Raw genomic sequence first — 17,568 nt, forward strand, 5'->3', positions numbered from 1 at the left:
TCCGGCCATCCCGGCCCCACCCTCGGAAAAGCCGGTATCTCGACCCCCTACTCTGCCTCCAGCACCCCCCCCCACCCGCCCTGTTCCTGCCCCCTGGAGGGCTAGGCGTTTTCGTCACCTATGTATAAGTGCCTCCCTAATGCCCAGACCCCGGGAATCCTGAAGGAAGCGGGTAATGGAGATAGGGGCCTCTCCCCCTCTAATAAGCCCTTTAGAAGGGCTCCGACCGGTTTGGGGAGCTGTGCAAGGGAAGGGGGTGCCCCGAGCTGAGTCAGAGACCCGCCCAGAGAAAGGGGAAGTGTGATCCCCCCTACTCCACTCTGCTATGGGGTGGAGGGCAGAGGTTAAAGGTCTCAGCCAGACCCTTTCCTCTCCGGGCAAAAACAGGAAAATAACTGAGAAAGGCACGTGAGAAAGGATCATTGGATGTGGGGAGCTGTGCTAAACACTTGAAACACGTTCCTTTCATCCTTACAGTAGCCTGATGAGAAAGGGATTACCATCTCCATTTTATAGTTGGGGAAACTGAGGCCGGGGGGAATAAATGTGCCCAGAAGTCTAGACATGTTGTTAATCCCAAGACTGGATTTGTTCTCTGGAAAGTCCATGTTCTTAACCATGGGCCACATTGTGGCCCTGTTGTTGCAGGGAAGTGCCTGGAAGATCATTCCAAATGATAGTGACAATAATGGTCACCACTGATAGGGCACCTGCCACGCAGGCAGTGTGCCAGGCACCTCATACAGGCAGACTCACTGGATCATCACAACACCCTATTATTAGTATTATTTCCATTGCACAGATGAGGAAACTGAGGCGTGGAGAAGTGAAGTACCTTATCCTGGGTCTTATGAGTGCGAGTGGCTCCAACTCAAGATGGTGTTCTAATCCAAGGGGGCGAGAAACCCTGCCCAGGATAGGTTTGTCTCTGATCTTGTGAGTTTAGGAAAAAATCTCCTCCTTCCCAACAGCCTGCTTCACCCCCACTCTCTCCTCCCTGCACTCTTCAGCCCAGACACCTCAGACCAGAAAACCAACGGCACTCTCCCCTCAAATAGACAGAAATACAATTCAGAACAAAAAAATAATAATTTTTATTTATTTATTTGAGAAGCTCAGGGGCTGGTGAGGGAGGGGAAGGAGAGAGGCCTGGCGATGGCACCTCTCTCTGGACCCCGCCTAGTGCATTCTTAAGGGAAATGAGCACCTGACAAAACCAGGTCAGGAAGGGGGGGTCTGGATCCCACAGCGCATGTTAGCTGGAACAGCAAAGTCTGAAAGGAAAAAGTCAGGGTTGAAACTAAGGGGCCCCAGCAGACCCCCTCATGCCCCACTGGGGACCCAGAAATCCAAGGAGCCCTTCTTTGGAAAATTATAATTCTGGCCCTGAGCCCCCTTCTCCCTCAGACCCAGGAGTCTGGCCCCCAGCTGCTCACCTATCTGCTGAGGCTTGGGCAAGTTCAAGTTGTCCATGACCTTGACAAACTCCTCACAGCTGAGTGTGAGCCGCGGGTTCAAAGTCCGCTCTTCCTCCACGGTGGACACGGTGAGCCCTAGTGGCCAAGGGAGGCGAGGAACGTCAACCTGGCAAGTGCCTGGGGCCTCCTTTGACTACATTTCCCAGGAGGCTTAGGGTGCATCTGGAGCCTGGGACTCACAGGCTCTTCCCAGAGTCACAGAGACCACGCTCTCCTCGATTAGCACTATGGGAAATGTAGTTTCCCACATTCCCTAAGCTCTACAAGTTAGTCCCAGGAAAATGCATGCCCTTTGGAATTCTAGGACTCTTGTTTCTGCATGAACACTCAGCACACCTAAACACTTGTTCTTTTTGGCCAGAGAAATTTCTGGGAATTGTAGTCTCCATGCCCCACAAGGACTACAGCAGTTTGGTACCCCCTCTCAAATGGACAGTTATGTAAGTCCCACACCTCCTCCAGGAAGCCCTCACCACGGTAATCATGAGCAGGATAGATCAGACAGTCTCCTGGAAGCGTGAAGATCTTTTTGTGGACTGAGTGGTACAAGGTCTTAGCACAGCCTGGGGAGGGAAGACTCAGAGGTGAGTAAATTAACAGGAGAGAAGGTTTCTAGCCCCTTCCCTCAAGAAAGGGTGGGAGGATAAAATCACAGTAGCTAAACCTTCTTCCTCATTTTCTGCCAGTACCGCTTTGTCTAGGCACAGAAAGAGAGGTAAGGGCATTCTAGACAGAAGGAACAGCATATGTGAAGAATTGAGAACTGGTGAGAAATTCACGATGGTAGTAAGTAACATCAGGATGAGATCCAGAAGCACCAAGGAGTTGTGCCCTCAGCCAGGGGATGTCAAAAAAGGGTTCGGGTAGGGAGGCTAGACTAGAAGGTAAGAAACTAAAGACACGAGCCCAAGGAGGAAAACAGGACCATGGTTCCAACAACAGAGCTCTGAGTCCTAAACTGGGTCAGGGGCAAATCTTTTTGGACCCTCCTTCCAGCTTTCATTTCAAATCCTTCAATTGCATAACTGTGTCGGGAGTAGATAAATGGAGGACTAAAAGCCTTGGAGAGAAAAAGACAGAGACCACGATGGAAAGATAAGGCGAGAGGAAGAGGAAGCAAGAGGCAGCCTGGGCATCTGGTCACACACTGCCAGCTCAGGGCTGTTCTGTCTTTTCTCTGATCTTGTCTTGCCCTCCGCTTGCAAGGCAGCAAAATCCTCCCAATCTAGTGTCAACCCCACATTCACCCACATGCACACAGGACAGCTAAACCCTGAAATTTAAAACTGAGCTCCTGGGACACCTGGGTGACTCAGTTGTTAAGCGGCTGCCTTTGGCTCAGGTCACGATCTCAGGGTCCTGGGATCAAGCCCCACATCGGGTTCCTTGCTCAGCGGGGAGCCTGCTCCTCACTCTCCCACTCCCCCAGCTTGAGTTTCCTCTCTTGCTGTGTCTCTCCCTGTCAAATCAACAAAAATAGAATCTTTAAAACTGAGCTCCCTTCCCACAGTGAAACTCCTGAATCTAACTGTCCCCTCGCAGCCAAATCCCTGAATCAAACTCCACACCCTTCCCTGCCGCACCTCCAGCACCTAAACTCCTTATGAAGTTTAAAAGTATGGCCACAGTGGGGGACACCTGGGGGGCTCAGTTGGCTAAGCATCTGCCTTCGGCTCAGGTCATGATCCCAATGTTCCGGGATTGAGTCCCGCGTCAGGCTCCCAGCTCAATGGGGAGTCTGCTTCTCTCTCTCTCCCTCTCATGTCCCCTATTCCCACTCATTCTCCCTCTCTCAAATAAATACAAATCTTTAATAAAAAAATTAGTGCTTCTGTCTGCTTCTCTGTGTCTCTCTGATCATTCCCTTTGGGAGAACCCAGCTGCCGTGTCATAAAGACAAATTACCCCCAGGGGGAGGTCTCTGTGGCGAGGAACTGAGGCCTCCGGCCAACAGACCGAGCCAGATTGCCAGCCGTGTGAGTGAGGCACCTTGGCAGCAGGCCCCCCCACCCCAGTCAAGCCTTTGGATGACTACAGCCCAGACGCTAAGCCAGGACCACCCAGCGAAGCTGCTCCCAGAGTCTCAACTCTTAGAAACTACATGAGATAATGTCAATCAATGTCAATCACTGCTTAAGTCATTAAGGTCTGGGGTCACTGGTTTCACAGCGACAGATAATGATACACCCTTGCATCTAACTGTCCCTCAACAAGCAAACTGCTGAATCTCCCTCCCATCTGCAAATCAGGAATCTAATTTTCCCTCACTGTAGCAGCTAAACTTCTTCAATCTAATCCTGACCCCCAAAATTCTAACACTCATTCATTCATTCTTGCAACAGGTACTTCAAGTCCTGGCATGCACCGAACCGTACTAAGATCTCAGGCTAGGGAAAGGGGCCTGTGACCTTGCTGGAAATCCGTCCGTCCACACCCTCGGATGAGCAGGGCATCTCCAGTGAAGGCCATGCTGTGGTCATTCAGAACAAAGGTGACACAGCCCGGGGTGTGGCCAGGACTTGCTCGGGTCTCCAAGGCCTAGTGGGGAAGGAAAATACAGTTACCAATAAGCCAAGGGCTCTGGCCCCATGATGAAACTGGCCCCAGAAGCCCCCATCCCACCCTAAGATCACATCTAGCTAGCATGGGGGGGGTTGTTAAAGAATTAAGTTTGGGGCGCCTGGGTGGCTCAGTGGGTTAGGCATCTGCATTTGGCTCGGGTGGTGATTCCGGGGTCCTGGGAGTGAGTCCTGTCTTGGGCTCCCTGCTCAGGGAGAGGGGGGAGCATCTACTTCTCCCTCTGCCCTCTCCCCCTGCTTGTGCTCACTCGCTCTCTCTCTGTCAAATAAATATAATTGAAATTAAAAAAAAAAAAAACAAATTAAGTTAGATTCCCAGACTTAAACCTCATACCAGGGTAAACTCCCAATGAATTAAACACTTAAAGCAAGAAAACCAGGGGCGCCTGGGTGGCTCAGTTGGTTAAGCCTCTGCCTTCAGCTCAGGTCATGATCTCAGGGTCCTGGGATCAAGCCCCACATCAGGCTCTCTGCTCAGCCCGCCTGCCTCTCTGCCTACTTATGATCTCTGTCTGTCCAATAAATAAATTAAATCTTTTTTTAAAAAGCAAGAAAACCATAAAACTGTGACAACAACAAAAATACAAACAAATATATACAATCTTTATCTAGTTAGGGAAAAAGATTCAAATGTGATCCCAAGGTCATAAATCATTACAAAAAAAGATTGATGGTTTGACTTTAAATAAATCTGAAGTCTCTGAGTGGCAACAACACTATAAACAAAAGTGAAATGGAACCAACAAGGTGACAAAATATATTTACGACATATATGCACCACACAGTGGTCAGTAGACTTCATATACAAATAGAATCTTCAAATCAATAAGAAAAAGATAAGCACACTAATATAAATAGGGAATACCCACATTCATTTAAAAATATGTTATTGAAATGAAATTTAATGATGTCGTACACAAATATTTAATGACACGAAAAAACATTTAATATCTGGTAAGGGCTAAAAGCAGACTACAAAGTAACTTGTGCAGTGTCAATTTTTAAAAAAGGTTCCTTGTTCACTCAAGACATACTTTTTTTCTTTAGGCTTTTCCTACATTACCCCTCTCTTTTTTTTTTTTTTTTTTAAACAGAAAGCACGTCATTTTATAATTAAAAATAAAATACAAGATTCAGGATAAACTAAAGATCTAAAATTTTAAAAACCAAAAGATTTCTAAAAGGAAATATATAAGAGTATATGTAATCTTATATAAGGAGATGTGTGTGTGTGTTTATATATATATATAAAATCTTGAGGTAGGAAAGGTTTTTCTAAGCATATTAAATTCAGAGCACATAAGGAAAAACAGTGACAAGAATGACCACATAGTTTAATTTCATTATAGAAAAGAACAAGATAAGAGTTAAAAGCCAAAAAACTCAGAGACAGTATTAGCAACATGTATAAGAAAGTATTATAAAGTATGAATAGCCATCATATATAAAGAGCTCCTAAGCATCAATAAGAACTTCCAAAAGAAAAATGTGCAAAAAGAAAAGAAAAAAAAACAAAACAAAACAGGCAATTCATAGAAGAGGAAATAAATAGTCAAAAAAAAATCTGAACCAATGTTAGATCCCCCTTTTAGGGAGAAAGGGAGAGAGATTTAAATTCAAAAACCCTTATTTTTTGCCTACCAGACTGACAACTGTCAGAGTTGCTCAGCCCTCATGTTTCCTGGGATATGGGTATGACTCAGTGTAGCTGTTTTAGAGGGCAAGTTTGCAATGTCTACCAACACCTCAAATGTGGACTCTGACCCTGCAAATCTTCTGCTAAGACTCTGCTGTTAAGAACTTCGAACACAGGGGCACCTGGGTGGCTCAGTTGTTAGGCATCTGCCTTCAGCTCGGGTCATGATCCAGGGGTCCTGGGATCAAGCCCCGCATCGGGTTCTCTGCTGGGTGGGAAGCATGCTTCTCCTTCTCCCACTCTCCCTGCTTGTGTTCCCTCTCTCACTGTGTTTCTCTCTGTCAAATAAATAAATAATCTCTTAAAAAAAAAAAAAAGAACTTCGGACACATGGGCAAAAATGCCCACCCAGGAAAACCTCATTATGTAAATCCCCACACTCAGTTCAGGGAAGCAATTGTCAGAAAGAAAAAAAAAATGTTACCTTCATGATCTAAAAACTACTTATAAGACTAGTTCCCACTCACACAGCATTCCCCCCACCAGTTAGCATCCTGATCCAGGTCAGTCATCTGCTGAATACTGAAGGACACCAGGTACAGATCCTGTGTCCACACCTGGCATCCGTCCCACCCGTCCCCACTCATGGGTCCCTGGTTTGGTTCAGGGCATCAGTGTGCCCAGCCAATCACTTCCTTTCCCTCTGTGGTAGCCTGGGTGGCTTTGGACGTGGTTCTCAGACCAAGATCTCAGTAGGTCTCCTAAAAATGTCTGGGAAAACTTTTCCCTTCCTGATAAAAAATGCTTGGCACCTCCCCTTCCCACTTTATCTGGTTCTGGACAAAGGTGTGATGGCCGCAGCTGCAGCAACCACCTTGCAACCATGAAAAAGAATTCCCCAAATGGGGCTCCTGGGTGACTCAGTCGGTGAAGCATCTGACTGTCTTCTTCCAGAACCTCTGTTATGGGAGAAAACTGAACTCCCAAATATTTAAGCCACCATATGAGTTTTTTAATTACTTTCAGCCAAACACCTTCCTAACTCATATATCCAAGGATGTATGTGTAATGCAAAACAAATGCAAAGAAAATGATCTTGCAAAATGTTGTGGGAAAAATCATAACCCTCCCGCCTAAAATTAACATAACCTTTTGGTGGTCGAGGAATGATCCCTCACTTTTTATTTTGTCTGTTTCCATACTCTCTGATTTTTTAAAAATTTTATTTATTTATTTGACAGATTACAAGCAGGCAGAGAGGCAGGCAGAAAGAGGTCGGGGGAAGCAGGCTCCCCGCTGAGCAGAGAGCCCGATACGGGGCTCGATTCCAGGACTCTGGGATCATGACCTGAGCCTAAGGCAGAGGCTTTCATCCACTAAGCCACTCAGGCACCCTGATTTTTTTTTTTTTTTTTAAACAAAAAGCATGGATGTCCTTTGAACCAAATATCGTGGATGGATGTTCAGGGGTAATGTTGAAAACAGTTAATCACCAAAAACAAAAACAAAAACGAACAAGCAACCAGCTGATCACAGTTGTAGCAATGAGTACTGACAGATCAGGACACCAGCTATGAACAACCAACACAGTTAGACAGTATACATGGAATATATGGCACAATTAAAGCCTATATGTGGTGTACGTAATTGTGTATGTGTATAAATTGGACAAAATTTTATTTTATTTTATTTTTTTTTTAAAGATTATTTATTTATTTATTTGACAGAGAGAGAGATCACAAGCAGGCAGAGAGGCAGGCAGAGAGAGAGTGAGAGGGAAGCAGGCTCCCCGCAGAGCGGAGAGCCCGATGCGGGACTCGATCCCAGGACCCTGAGATCATGACCTGAGCCGAAGGCAGCGGCCTAAACCACTGAGCCACCCAGGCGCCCCTGGACAAAATTTTAATATCAATTGAACAAGAACCTGCTTGCCACATGGACTGAGACTCCCGAGGCCCTGAGTCTGTCTAGCAAGTGGCTTTGCCGATGATCAGCATCCCTGTTTATTTGACCTTTCCTTTCTCTGGAATATCTAGCATCTATCCCCTGCTCCATACCTCCCACAGTCCCACCCATCTTGGGCCTCATCCTCTCCTCCTTGGACCAAACACCTGCCTCTGTCCTGGCCTACCAGCCTCCATCCTTCTCCCACATGACCCTGAGGAGGGTTTCTACCGCCCAGATTCAGACCTGCTCCTCTCTGGTCACAACCCTTCCTTGGCTCCCACTGTCCCCCAGACAGAGTCCTGGCTTCTCAGCCTGACTTCTGAAAATGCCCCTGTTCCAGTGCCTGCCCGCCTGTCCAGCCCAATGTCCAGTAACACACCCAGCTACTCTGAAACCCAGGGGTGCTTCCAGAAAGCACCAGGTTTGTGCCCACGCAATTCTCTCTGCTAGGTACACCCTTCCCTCTCCCATCGGTCAGGTCTGCTCATTCCCCAGAGCCCTCACATTGACTGACCCCCTTCTCCTGTGCCAGGCTCTCTCCTAAGTGCTCAACATGACTGAACTCATCCAGTCCACACACATCCTTATGAGGCAGACACCATTCCTGTTCCCATTCTACAGATGAGGAAACCAAGGCACAGAATAAGAATGAGCAAAGCATAACTAAATGTGGAAATATGGATGGATGTCACAGATAAGACAAAAAAAAAAAAAAAGGATGCTGTACGCAGAAGAGCAGAGAGGTTGTGGAATGGAACAGAATGGAGTGGTGTGGGATGGGATGTGGGAGGAAGTGGGAAATCAAAGCGTGCCTGGTACACAGTACAGGGAAGTGGTATTTCATATGCGGAGGTTTCAGTCATCAATCCGGATGTAAAACAGCTATGTCTTGAAGAGGGCACATGGACTAGGAGTTACGAACAGCATCTGGTGCCAGGTGACATGGGTTCTAAATTTGGCTCTGCTATTTATTACTAGCTGTGTGGCCTTGGACAAGTCACTTCACCTCTCTGTTTCTGAGCTTCACTGCTCATTTGTAAAATGGGGATAATAATTGTCCCCACTTCATAGGGTTATTATAAATATTAAGTCCTGGGGCACATAGGTGGCTCGGCTGGTTAAGTGTCTGCCTTGGGCTCAGGTCATGATCCCAGGGTCCCGGGATCGAGCCCTGCATGGGGCTGTCTGCTCAGCAGGGAGCCTGCTTCTCCCTCTTCCTCTGCCCCTCCCCTCTGCTTGCGCACACTCTCTCTCTCATAAATAAAAGCTTTAACAAAAAAATATTGTTATTTTGAGTATGTTAAGCACTTAGAAAAATGTCCAGGACACAATAATCACAATATAATCAAAGTAACATAGTAATAAGTTTAAACAAACTTTTTAAAAGATTTTATTTATTTGACAGAGAGAGAGAGCTCATAAGCAGGGGGAGCGGTAAGAGGGAGAAGCAGACTCCCCGCAGAGCAGGAAACCTGATGTGGGACTCCATCCCAGGGCCCCGGGATCATGACCTGAGCCAAAGGCAGATGCTTAACGGACCGAGTCACCCAGGCACCTCATTAAGGTTCTAAATTTTGTAAAACCACTGATCTAGTGGAACCACAAGGCCTCCTGGGTTCAAATCCTGACCTGGCGGGGCACCTGGGTGGCTCAGTCAGTTAAGTGTCTGACTCTTGGTTTCAGCTCAGGTCATGATGTCATGAGGACGGCGGGATTGAGCCCCGTGTTGGGCTCCATGTGGAGTCCGCTTGGGACTTTCTCTCCCTCTCCCTCTGCCTTCCCCACCCCCAGTCTGCCTCTCACTCTCAAATAAATAAATAAATCTTTTGGAAAAAAAAAAAAATCCCAACTTGGCCACTTTCTCAGTGGAATTTGTGGGCAAGTCACTTTTCTTCTCTATGCATCCTTCTTTGTCAAATGAGAAAAATATTTCTCATCTATGCGGTTATGAAGGTTTAATGAGATCTGTTTGTCAGAGAAGATGCAACGGAGGCCCAAGGGCCAGACTCAGCCAGAGAAAGGTTTTGTTTGGCCCACTCAGAAGTTATGAGAAGTCTGAATTTGTAGTCTGTCCTTAAAAAGTGGAAGACTTCTCAAAAATGTACATTTGAAGCTTCTATTTTAAAAAAGGGGGCTTGGCAGTAGACAGACCACATTCTTTTTTTTTTATAAAGCTTATTTATTTAAGTATCCCTATACCCAATTTGGGCCTCAAACCACGACCCATGCTCTTTCAACTGAGCCAGCCAGGCTCCCCGACAGACTGCATTCCTAAACATGAATAATCAACTTGAATTGTGCAGTGGGTGTCCTCTATGAATGGAACATGCATCCTAAGGTTTACCACAGGCCCCACCACTCCCTGCTGCCTGCAGCGGTATTTGATTATGAAAATCCTTCTAGACAAACACTGATAAAGAACACTTACAGAGCTCAGCACAATGCCTGGCAAGAAGCAAACCCTCAAAGCTTGTAAACTATTGTTAAATTATCGTCATTATTATTAACCAATTCAAAATACATACAATCTACTTCGGTTGATGGCAAAGAGAAGAGGAGGTTGAATGACACCATGAAGAAACAACCAGACACACCCAGAAGTGGGACGTTCTCCAAGACAATAGACTAGAAACTTCAGAAGTCAATGTCATGGTGTGAAAAGGGGCTGTTCTAGATTTAGAGACCCAACAGACCCTATAGCCGAATGGCATGCATGAAGCTTGACTGGGTCCTGGTTCTTAAAAACTGCCATAAAAACGATTCCTGGGCACCTGGGGCAATTCGAACTTAAGCTGGATTTAAGAATTATTTCAGAATTATCATAGACTTTCTGTGATGAAGACTTTGTAAAAGGACTGTCTCTCCAAGTGCAGATGAGGGAACCCTGAGGGTCTGCAAGGTGAAAACTATTTTCATGATAGTAGGAAGAGCTCTTCTGCCCTTCCTACTCTTATTCCCCAGTAGAGGGAAATTTTCCAGAAGCTCCATGACTGGTGATGATGTCATTGTTCTGCCAGCAGATGGAGTGCTTGGATATTCTTGCGTTTTCAAAACAGAGTCTCAGTTTTAATTTCTAATGCAGTAAAATTTTTCGGCATCTCTGAATAGGTAAGTCTTACTTACTTAGTTTTACTGACCTGTAACAGACATACAACTAATAAGTAAATATTGAGAGCGAACCCACATAAATAAAAGCTTTGAGGGCCATCCTGTAACTTTTAAGACAGCCAGGAGCTCTGATACTAAAAGGTTTGAGTTTGAGAACCTCTGATACAGAACAGCCTTACTCTCCAGAGAAGTCGTTAGGGTTGACCTTTCTGTATGCAAGCTTTCGAATGGTAAGAAGAAAACAGTATATCCACACATAGAGAAATAAGGCAAAGGTAGCAAAAATGTCAGCAACTGGGGCGCCTGGGTGGCTGAGTTAGTTAAGTGTCTGCCTTTGGCTCAGGTCATGATTCTGGGGTCCTGGGGTTGAGAGGATGGAGCCCCTGCTCAGCGGGGAGCTTGCTTCCCCCTCTCCCTCAGACCCTGCTCATGCTCTCTCTCTCTCTCATAAATAAAATCTTTTAAAAAACATCAGCAACTGGTGAACTTTAAGTAAAGGGTATGAGAGTGTTCACGGTACTATTATTTCAATTTGCTATAGATATTAGAATATTAATAAAATGTTGTGGGGGGAGCGCCTTCTATCTGGACCGCATGGACCCTCCACCCATCCCGAAACTGGTTGAATCGTCTTTTCAACCACAGAATAGTTTTTAGGGATTCTGTGGAGCCTAACCTCATATTCTTCCAACAAATTCCTTCTTCCCTTCCATGGTGCTTCAAATACGTGCACCAGCTCAGCAGCTGTCCTTTCACCACTTGCGGGGTGGGGGTCAACACCTTCTCCAACTACTTCGCATCAGCTCTGGGCAACTCCAAAGCGATCCGCACAGCAGGTCCCACGGCCCACACTGCCCCCTGGTGGCAAGCAGAGTCTAGACATCTATTCCAGCAGGTCCCAAGTTCATTGCTCCGCTCCATTATTCAAAAGCACTTAATCTTGGAGTAACCAGCCACCGTATCTATGCACTTCTAAACTCAGAGTGTCTTTTTCCATTGCGGCTAAATAGTCTGAACCTATATTAGCTAAACCTTCTTTTCTTTCATGAAAGAAAATGACAGTTGTTCTAACGTTTAAGGGACAGTGCACTGATGTCTCTAACTTGAAGATGCATCAAAAGATAAGACAGGTGACGGATGGATGCTGTCAAATCTTTTCAACTTTTCTGTAGGCTTGTCATTCTTTGTAAAATGTTGCAAGAGGGGACATCTGTTCCACAATTCAAATAATTAGTTCCAGGGGCGCCTGGGCGGCTCTGTCCGTTAAGCAACAGACCCTTGCTTTCTGCTCAGGTCATTATCTCAGGAATTTGCTTGTCTCTCTCTCCTAATGCCCCTCCCCCTGCTCGTTCTCCCTCTCTCTCTCTAATAAATAAATTAATAAATAAATCTTTTAAAAAAATAATTAGTTCCTGGGACACCTGGGAGGTTCAGGTTACGCATCTGCCTTCAGCTCAGGTCATGGCCCCAGGATCGAGCCCTGCATGACTCCTTGTTCAGCAGGGAGCCTGCTTCTCCCTCTCTCTCTGCACGCCTTGCTTATGCTCTCTCTCTCTAACGAATTAATTACTTAAAAAATAATAATTACTTCCAAATGGAAGGAAGTAGTGAAATTCTCACCCAGACCACATGAGCATCACCTATAAGCTTTTGTTTTACTTTATTTAAGATTTTATTTATTTTTAAGTCATCTTTACACCAAAGGTGAGGCTCAAACTTACAGCTTCAAGTTCAAAGTCTCATGCTCCACTGACTGACCTAGTCAGGCACCGACCTGCAAGCTTTTAAAAGAGACTCATCCCGTGTCTGCCCCAAACAATGAAATCAGAATCCCTAAAGTGGGATCTGGGGGCTCCATATCTGGCAGCGCTCTAAATTAACATACTTAATAGGCAAGACTAACTTTCTGAATCTGCCACCCCTCGTTGGAGCTCAAATGTTCAAATCTCATTGCTCAATAAAACAGAAAATTCATTGAATGATAAAATCATCCAAATCTAGCCCACTGTGAGTATAAAATATAACCAGTTCAAAAAGTGGCAAGTTTGGGACACTTGGGTGACTCAGTCATTGAGCATCTGCCTTCTGCTCAGGTCAGGATCCCAGGGTCCCGGGTTGGAGTCCTGCATTAGGCTCCCTGCTCTGCAGGAAGCCTGTTTCTCCCTCTCCCACTCCCCCTAATTGTGTTCCTTCTCTCATTGTGTGTCTCTCTGTCAAATAAAGAAATAAAATCTTAAAAAAAAAAAAAAGTGGCAAGCTCTACTAAAGTTAATCATAGGTCAGTCCTCTGACCCAGGAAATCTGTTCCTTGGAATTGAGAGCAATGTCCACCAAAAGATTTGCATAACAGCCTTCACAGCAGCCTTGTTCTTAATAGCCCCAAACCAGAATCAGCCATCAAAGGGAAAATGGGTAAATTATCATAAATTCACACAATAAAATGCTCTACATCAAGGGTTGGGGAACCATGGCTGGTACATGAAATTTGACCTGTCGTCTGCTTTTGTGTGGTCGGAGGGCCACGAGTAGTTTTTTTTTATGCTTTTTCATGGCTGAAAAAAAAAATCAAAATGAGAATGGTATTTTAAAACACATGAGAATTCTTGCAGAGGCCAGAAATCTTGTTCTGCTAGAGCACAAGCCATTCTTATTCATTTCTGCATTGTCTCTGACTGCTTTCACGCCAACAGGGACCATATATGGCCCGCAAAAGCGAAAGTATTTACTGTCTGGTCCTTTACAGAAGGGGTTAGCCAATTCCTGGGATAGAGCAACAGAAGGAAAGACTGCAACCATACACAACGTGAGAAGGAGTGAAAGAAGCCAGAACACCAAAGAGCCCACATGGTACGAGTCCTGTTTCTGAGGTCCAGAACACATGGAATTAATCTAGGATTAAATAAATCGGAAGAGGGGCCCCTGGCTGGCTCAGTTAGAGAGCATGTGACTCTTGGTCTTGGGTTTAAGCCACACGCGGGGGACTGGGGATGGGACCTACTTTTAAAAAAAGAGTAAGAAAGAAATTTGCTAAGATTGCAAATCTTCAAAGTCCTTATCATAAGAAAAAATAAAAATTTAAAAATGAATAAATAAGGCGGCAGCTGGTTTCTTGATGGGGGGGGTGTTGTCAATAGCCAGGAAGAGGGACAAGGAGGCCTTCTGGGGTGATGAGTTTGTTCTGTATCTGGATCTTGGCAGTGGATATGCAAGGGTAAACATATGTAAAAATTTAACAAGCTGCACATACAATAGGCACACTTTCTACTGTATGACATGCATGTTACAAGTCAAAATTTTTTTAAAGTGGAGGGAAGAAAATGAGGGAGAAGTGTGACCATCTCTAAAGGTTTATAAAGAACTCAGATGAAAACCACACCAAACACCAAATACTCATGAAGACAGATGCTAACAAGTGTTGGCAAGGATGTGGAGAAACTGGGACTTTCTTTTTTTTTTTTTTCTTTTTTAAAAGATTTTATTTATTTACTTGACAGAGATCACAAGCAGGCAGAGAGGCAGGCAGAAGCAGTCTCCCTGCTGAGCAGAGAGCCTGATGCAGGGCTTGATCCCAGGACCCCGGGACCATGACCTGAGCCGAAGGCAGAGGTTTTAACCCACTGAGTCACCCAGGCACCCCTCTTTTTGTTTTTCTTTTTTCTTTTTTTTTTTTTTAAGACTTATTTATTTATTTGAGAGAGAGGGGTGGGGAGGGGCAGAGGGACAGAGAATGCTGAAACATACTCCCCATGGAGCCCGATGGGGAGCCTAAATCAAGAGTCCGCTGCTTAACTGACTGAGCCACTCAGGTACCTGGAAACTAGGTCTTTCATATGGTGCCTGTGGGAATATAAAATGGTGTGACCACTCTGGATATTAGTCGGTCAGTTCCTTCAACTATTTTTTTTTTAAGATTTTATGTATTTATTTGAGAGAGAGAAAGAGAGAGCGTGAGCAGGAGGATGGGCAGAGGAAGATGCAGACCCCACGCTGAGCAGGGAGCCTCATGTGGGGCTTGATCCCTGAGCCCAAGGCAGACATTAACCGACTGAGCCACCCAGGGACCACCCCCACTCATTTTTTTAAGTAGGCTCCACACCACCATGAGCTTGAACTCATGACCCTGCGATCAAGACCAGAGCTGAAATCAAGAGTTGGACGCTGAACCAACTGAGCCACCCAGGCTCCCGAGGTCCTCGAACTATTAAACAGAGTTATTATTTTGATCCAGCAATTCCATCCTATAGAAACATCCAAGAGAAATGAAAACAGCCACACAAAAACTTGTGCATGAATATTTATAGCAGCATTATGCATAATAGTAAAAAAAAAAAAAGGAAGCAACAGAAATGTCTATCGGCTGGTGATGAAAGAATGAACGAACGAGGCGAATTCACACAATGAAGAGTTACTCAGCCATAGGAAGGCATGAAACACACCCGTTACAAGGATGACCCTTGAACAGTTATGACAGAAGCCAGTCACAGAAGACGACACAATATATGATTCCGTTTCTATGAAACACCCAGAATTGGTGTTTCCTGGAGAGATAGAAAGTGGATTTGTGGTTGTCGGGGCAAGAGGGAGGGGGCCGGGGTGACAGCTAAGGAGCGTGGGGTTTCTTCTGGAAGTGGCGAAGCTATTCTACAGTTAACTGTGGTGATGGGTGGACTCAGCTCTGAATATACTAAGTCGCTGAATTGTACACTTCAAATGGATGAACTGGATGGTTTGTGAATATCAGTTAAGTCGCTTGAAAAAACCAGACACGGAAGCTAAATCTGCCACAGCGAAACCCTTCGACATTCATTCAAAACATCGCTCATCCAATCTCACAAAGGGCTCATCTTGACATGAAACCCCAACCACTGTTCACTCTTCTAAGCCTGCTCAGCTCAAGGAATGCTTGCTAGCCCCTGACACTCACAGACAGTGTACATAAAGTTACAAGGCACTTTTTCACCTGCTTCCAGAAAAGAGTTTCCAGAAATAAAGAGGCTGCCCCCCACGGGAGCTCCACCCTCTGATCCCCCCCCCAACACACACACACACAGCTCTCATCTCTAAATGCTCAGACTCAGATAAACTGTCCGCGTTTAGCAAAATCCTCTAATCTGGAGGTCAAGTCCCCCCTCTGTCACTTGCCCATTCTGTCCCCAAAGTCAGCCTGACTCTCTCTGTAGCTTTAGCAAGTCTGATGGGAGAAAAGCCTGGTCAGCTATTTCTTCTCCCTCTGAAGGAACTCCCCCCAGAGCCCTCTCCACTCCCATCTATTGCTCTGGGTTGAAATCCTGGCGGGAAACCTGCTGACCTTGGCCTGTGACAAAGATGGGAGAGAAGGTAGGAAACTTCGGACCCTTCCTGTGTGAAGCAACAGCTCCACCAAGGGTGAGGCAAGCAGGCACAGAAGGGTGAACATTTAAGGAGGCGCTGGCTGGAAGGTGCCTACCCTGCCCTTGCGTGACCATGACTGTGAGAGTAAGCGCCTCCTTAAAATGTTGCACCCTGGGTGCCTTGCTCACATCACCCTAGTCCTGGCCCTGGGCAACAGGATGCTCCTTCCTCTAATAGCAGCCTGAGCTGGGATCTCTCTCTCAGCCCCGGCCTCAGAATTCTAGCCCTCAATCAACTTTTATAGAGATGCCAAGCCAAAGGAGCTGCCCCAAGGCTGTAGGAAACTCCACAAATACTGTTGACTTAAGGGGCTTGGCCGGAGACACACCTGCCCAGAGCCTCTAGCCCCAGTGCCCCACCTGGGTTTATGGCGCCCTCCTCCCAGAGACACTCAGGAATCAGGAGCCTGGATCAGAGTTCCCTCCTACCCAGGGGCTCAGGAGCCCAAGCCCTCAGCCCCCTCTTCCCTTGAGGCCAAGAAGTCCAGGCCACCACCCTTTCCACACCCAGCATGCAACTCACGAAGCGCCCGAAGTGGATGGAGTCTCCATCCTCAATGTGCAAGTCAGCCTGGGCTCCACTAAGGCGGGAGATGACAGACTGGCAGCCGGGGAGTAGGGACCGGAGCAGCCCTGAGCCTGTAATGTGGTCCGCGTGGCAGTGGGTATTCACTGGGAGAGAGAGGAGGACCTGGTCCAGGAAGGCTCAGAGAGGACGAAGGACTCCCAGCCCCCAGCCCCCTCCTCCCTCAGACCCAGGGCTTTGGCCTCCAGACTGACCAGCATACAGCAGCCGAAGCCCCAGTTCCTTGACCAGCTGGGCATCCCGAGGCGCCGTCTCCAGAACCGGGTCGATCAGAACGGCCTCATGGGACTCTCTGTCACCCAGCAGGTACGTGTAGGTGCAGCTCTTGGGCTCAAACATCTGGGAAGGGGGAGTGGGACAGGTGAGAGCGAAGAATGAGACTCCCACACACGGCGGACCCAAGAGTCCGAGCCTCGACCCGATTCTTTTCCTAAGATCTAGGAACACAAAACCCAGCCCCTTCTTTCCACTCGGTGTCCGGAGTCTGTTCCATCTGAAACAATGAGTTCCAACTTCCAAATACCCCCCAAATCAGGCTCACCACTAACCTCTCCCGTAAAGGACTCGGGAGTCTGCCCGAAGCCCACGGGATCCCCCAACTCTCGGCTTTAAAGGACGCCGGAGTCCCGCCCCTGCCACCGTGCAGCGCCCCGTGGTCCGGCTGCGGGCCCAGCCTCCTCGCACCTGCCGTAGGAGAATGGGGACTCCAGAGCCGCTGCGCTGGCTAAGCCGCCGCCCGGCGACCCTCAGTGTGGCCCCCGCCATCGCGCCCGCGGCCCGGTGGGGAGTGAGCGGACGCTGGGCGCTGGCGGAAGCCGGGTGCCCCCTAACTGACCTGGGAAGG

The 17,568-nt window shown here is 46.9% G+C and overlaps 1 protein-coding gene across 2 annotated transcripts; it reads right to left on the reverse strand.

The window, feature by feature from the left end:
- Window positions 1–1,070: 1,070 nt before the first annotated feature.
- Window positions 1,071–17,568, reverse strand: ETHE1 (ETHE1 persulfide dioxygenase). 2 transcript variants are annotated; one of them, XM_045989008.1, is made up of 7 exons: window positions 17,409–17,568; window positions 16,919–17,063; window positions 16,662–16,810; window positions 3,887–4,016; window positions 1,952–2,041; window positions 1,437–1,553; window positions 1,071–1,274 (listed from the first exon to the last, which is right to left on the reverse strand). In XM_045989008.1, the coding sequence occupies exons 1-7, from the start codon at window positions 17,487–17,489 to the stop codon at window positions 1,222–1,224; spliced, it is 765 nt and encodes a 254-aa protein (XP_045844964.1). In that variant the 5' UTR covers window positions 17,490–17,568; the 3' UTR covers window positions 1,071–1,221. The 2 variants fall into 2 exon arrangements, with proteins under 2 accessions (XP_045844964.1, XP_045844966.1); XM_045989010.1 differs by lacking the exon at window positions 1,952–2,041.

This window comes from Meles meles, chromosome 19 (assembly GCF_922984935.1).
Source record: "Meles meles chromosome 19, mMelMel3.1 paternal haplotype, whole genome shotgun sequence".
Classification (NCBI taxonomy): Eukaryota; Metazoa; Chordata; class Mammalia; order Carnivora; family Mustelidae; genus Meles; species Meles meles.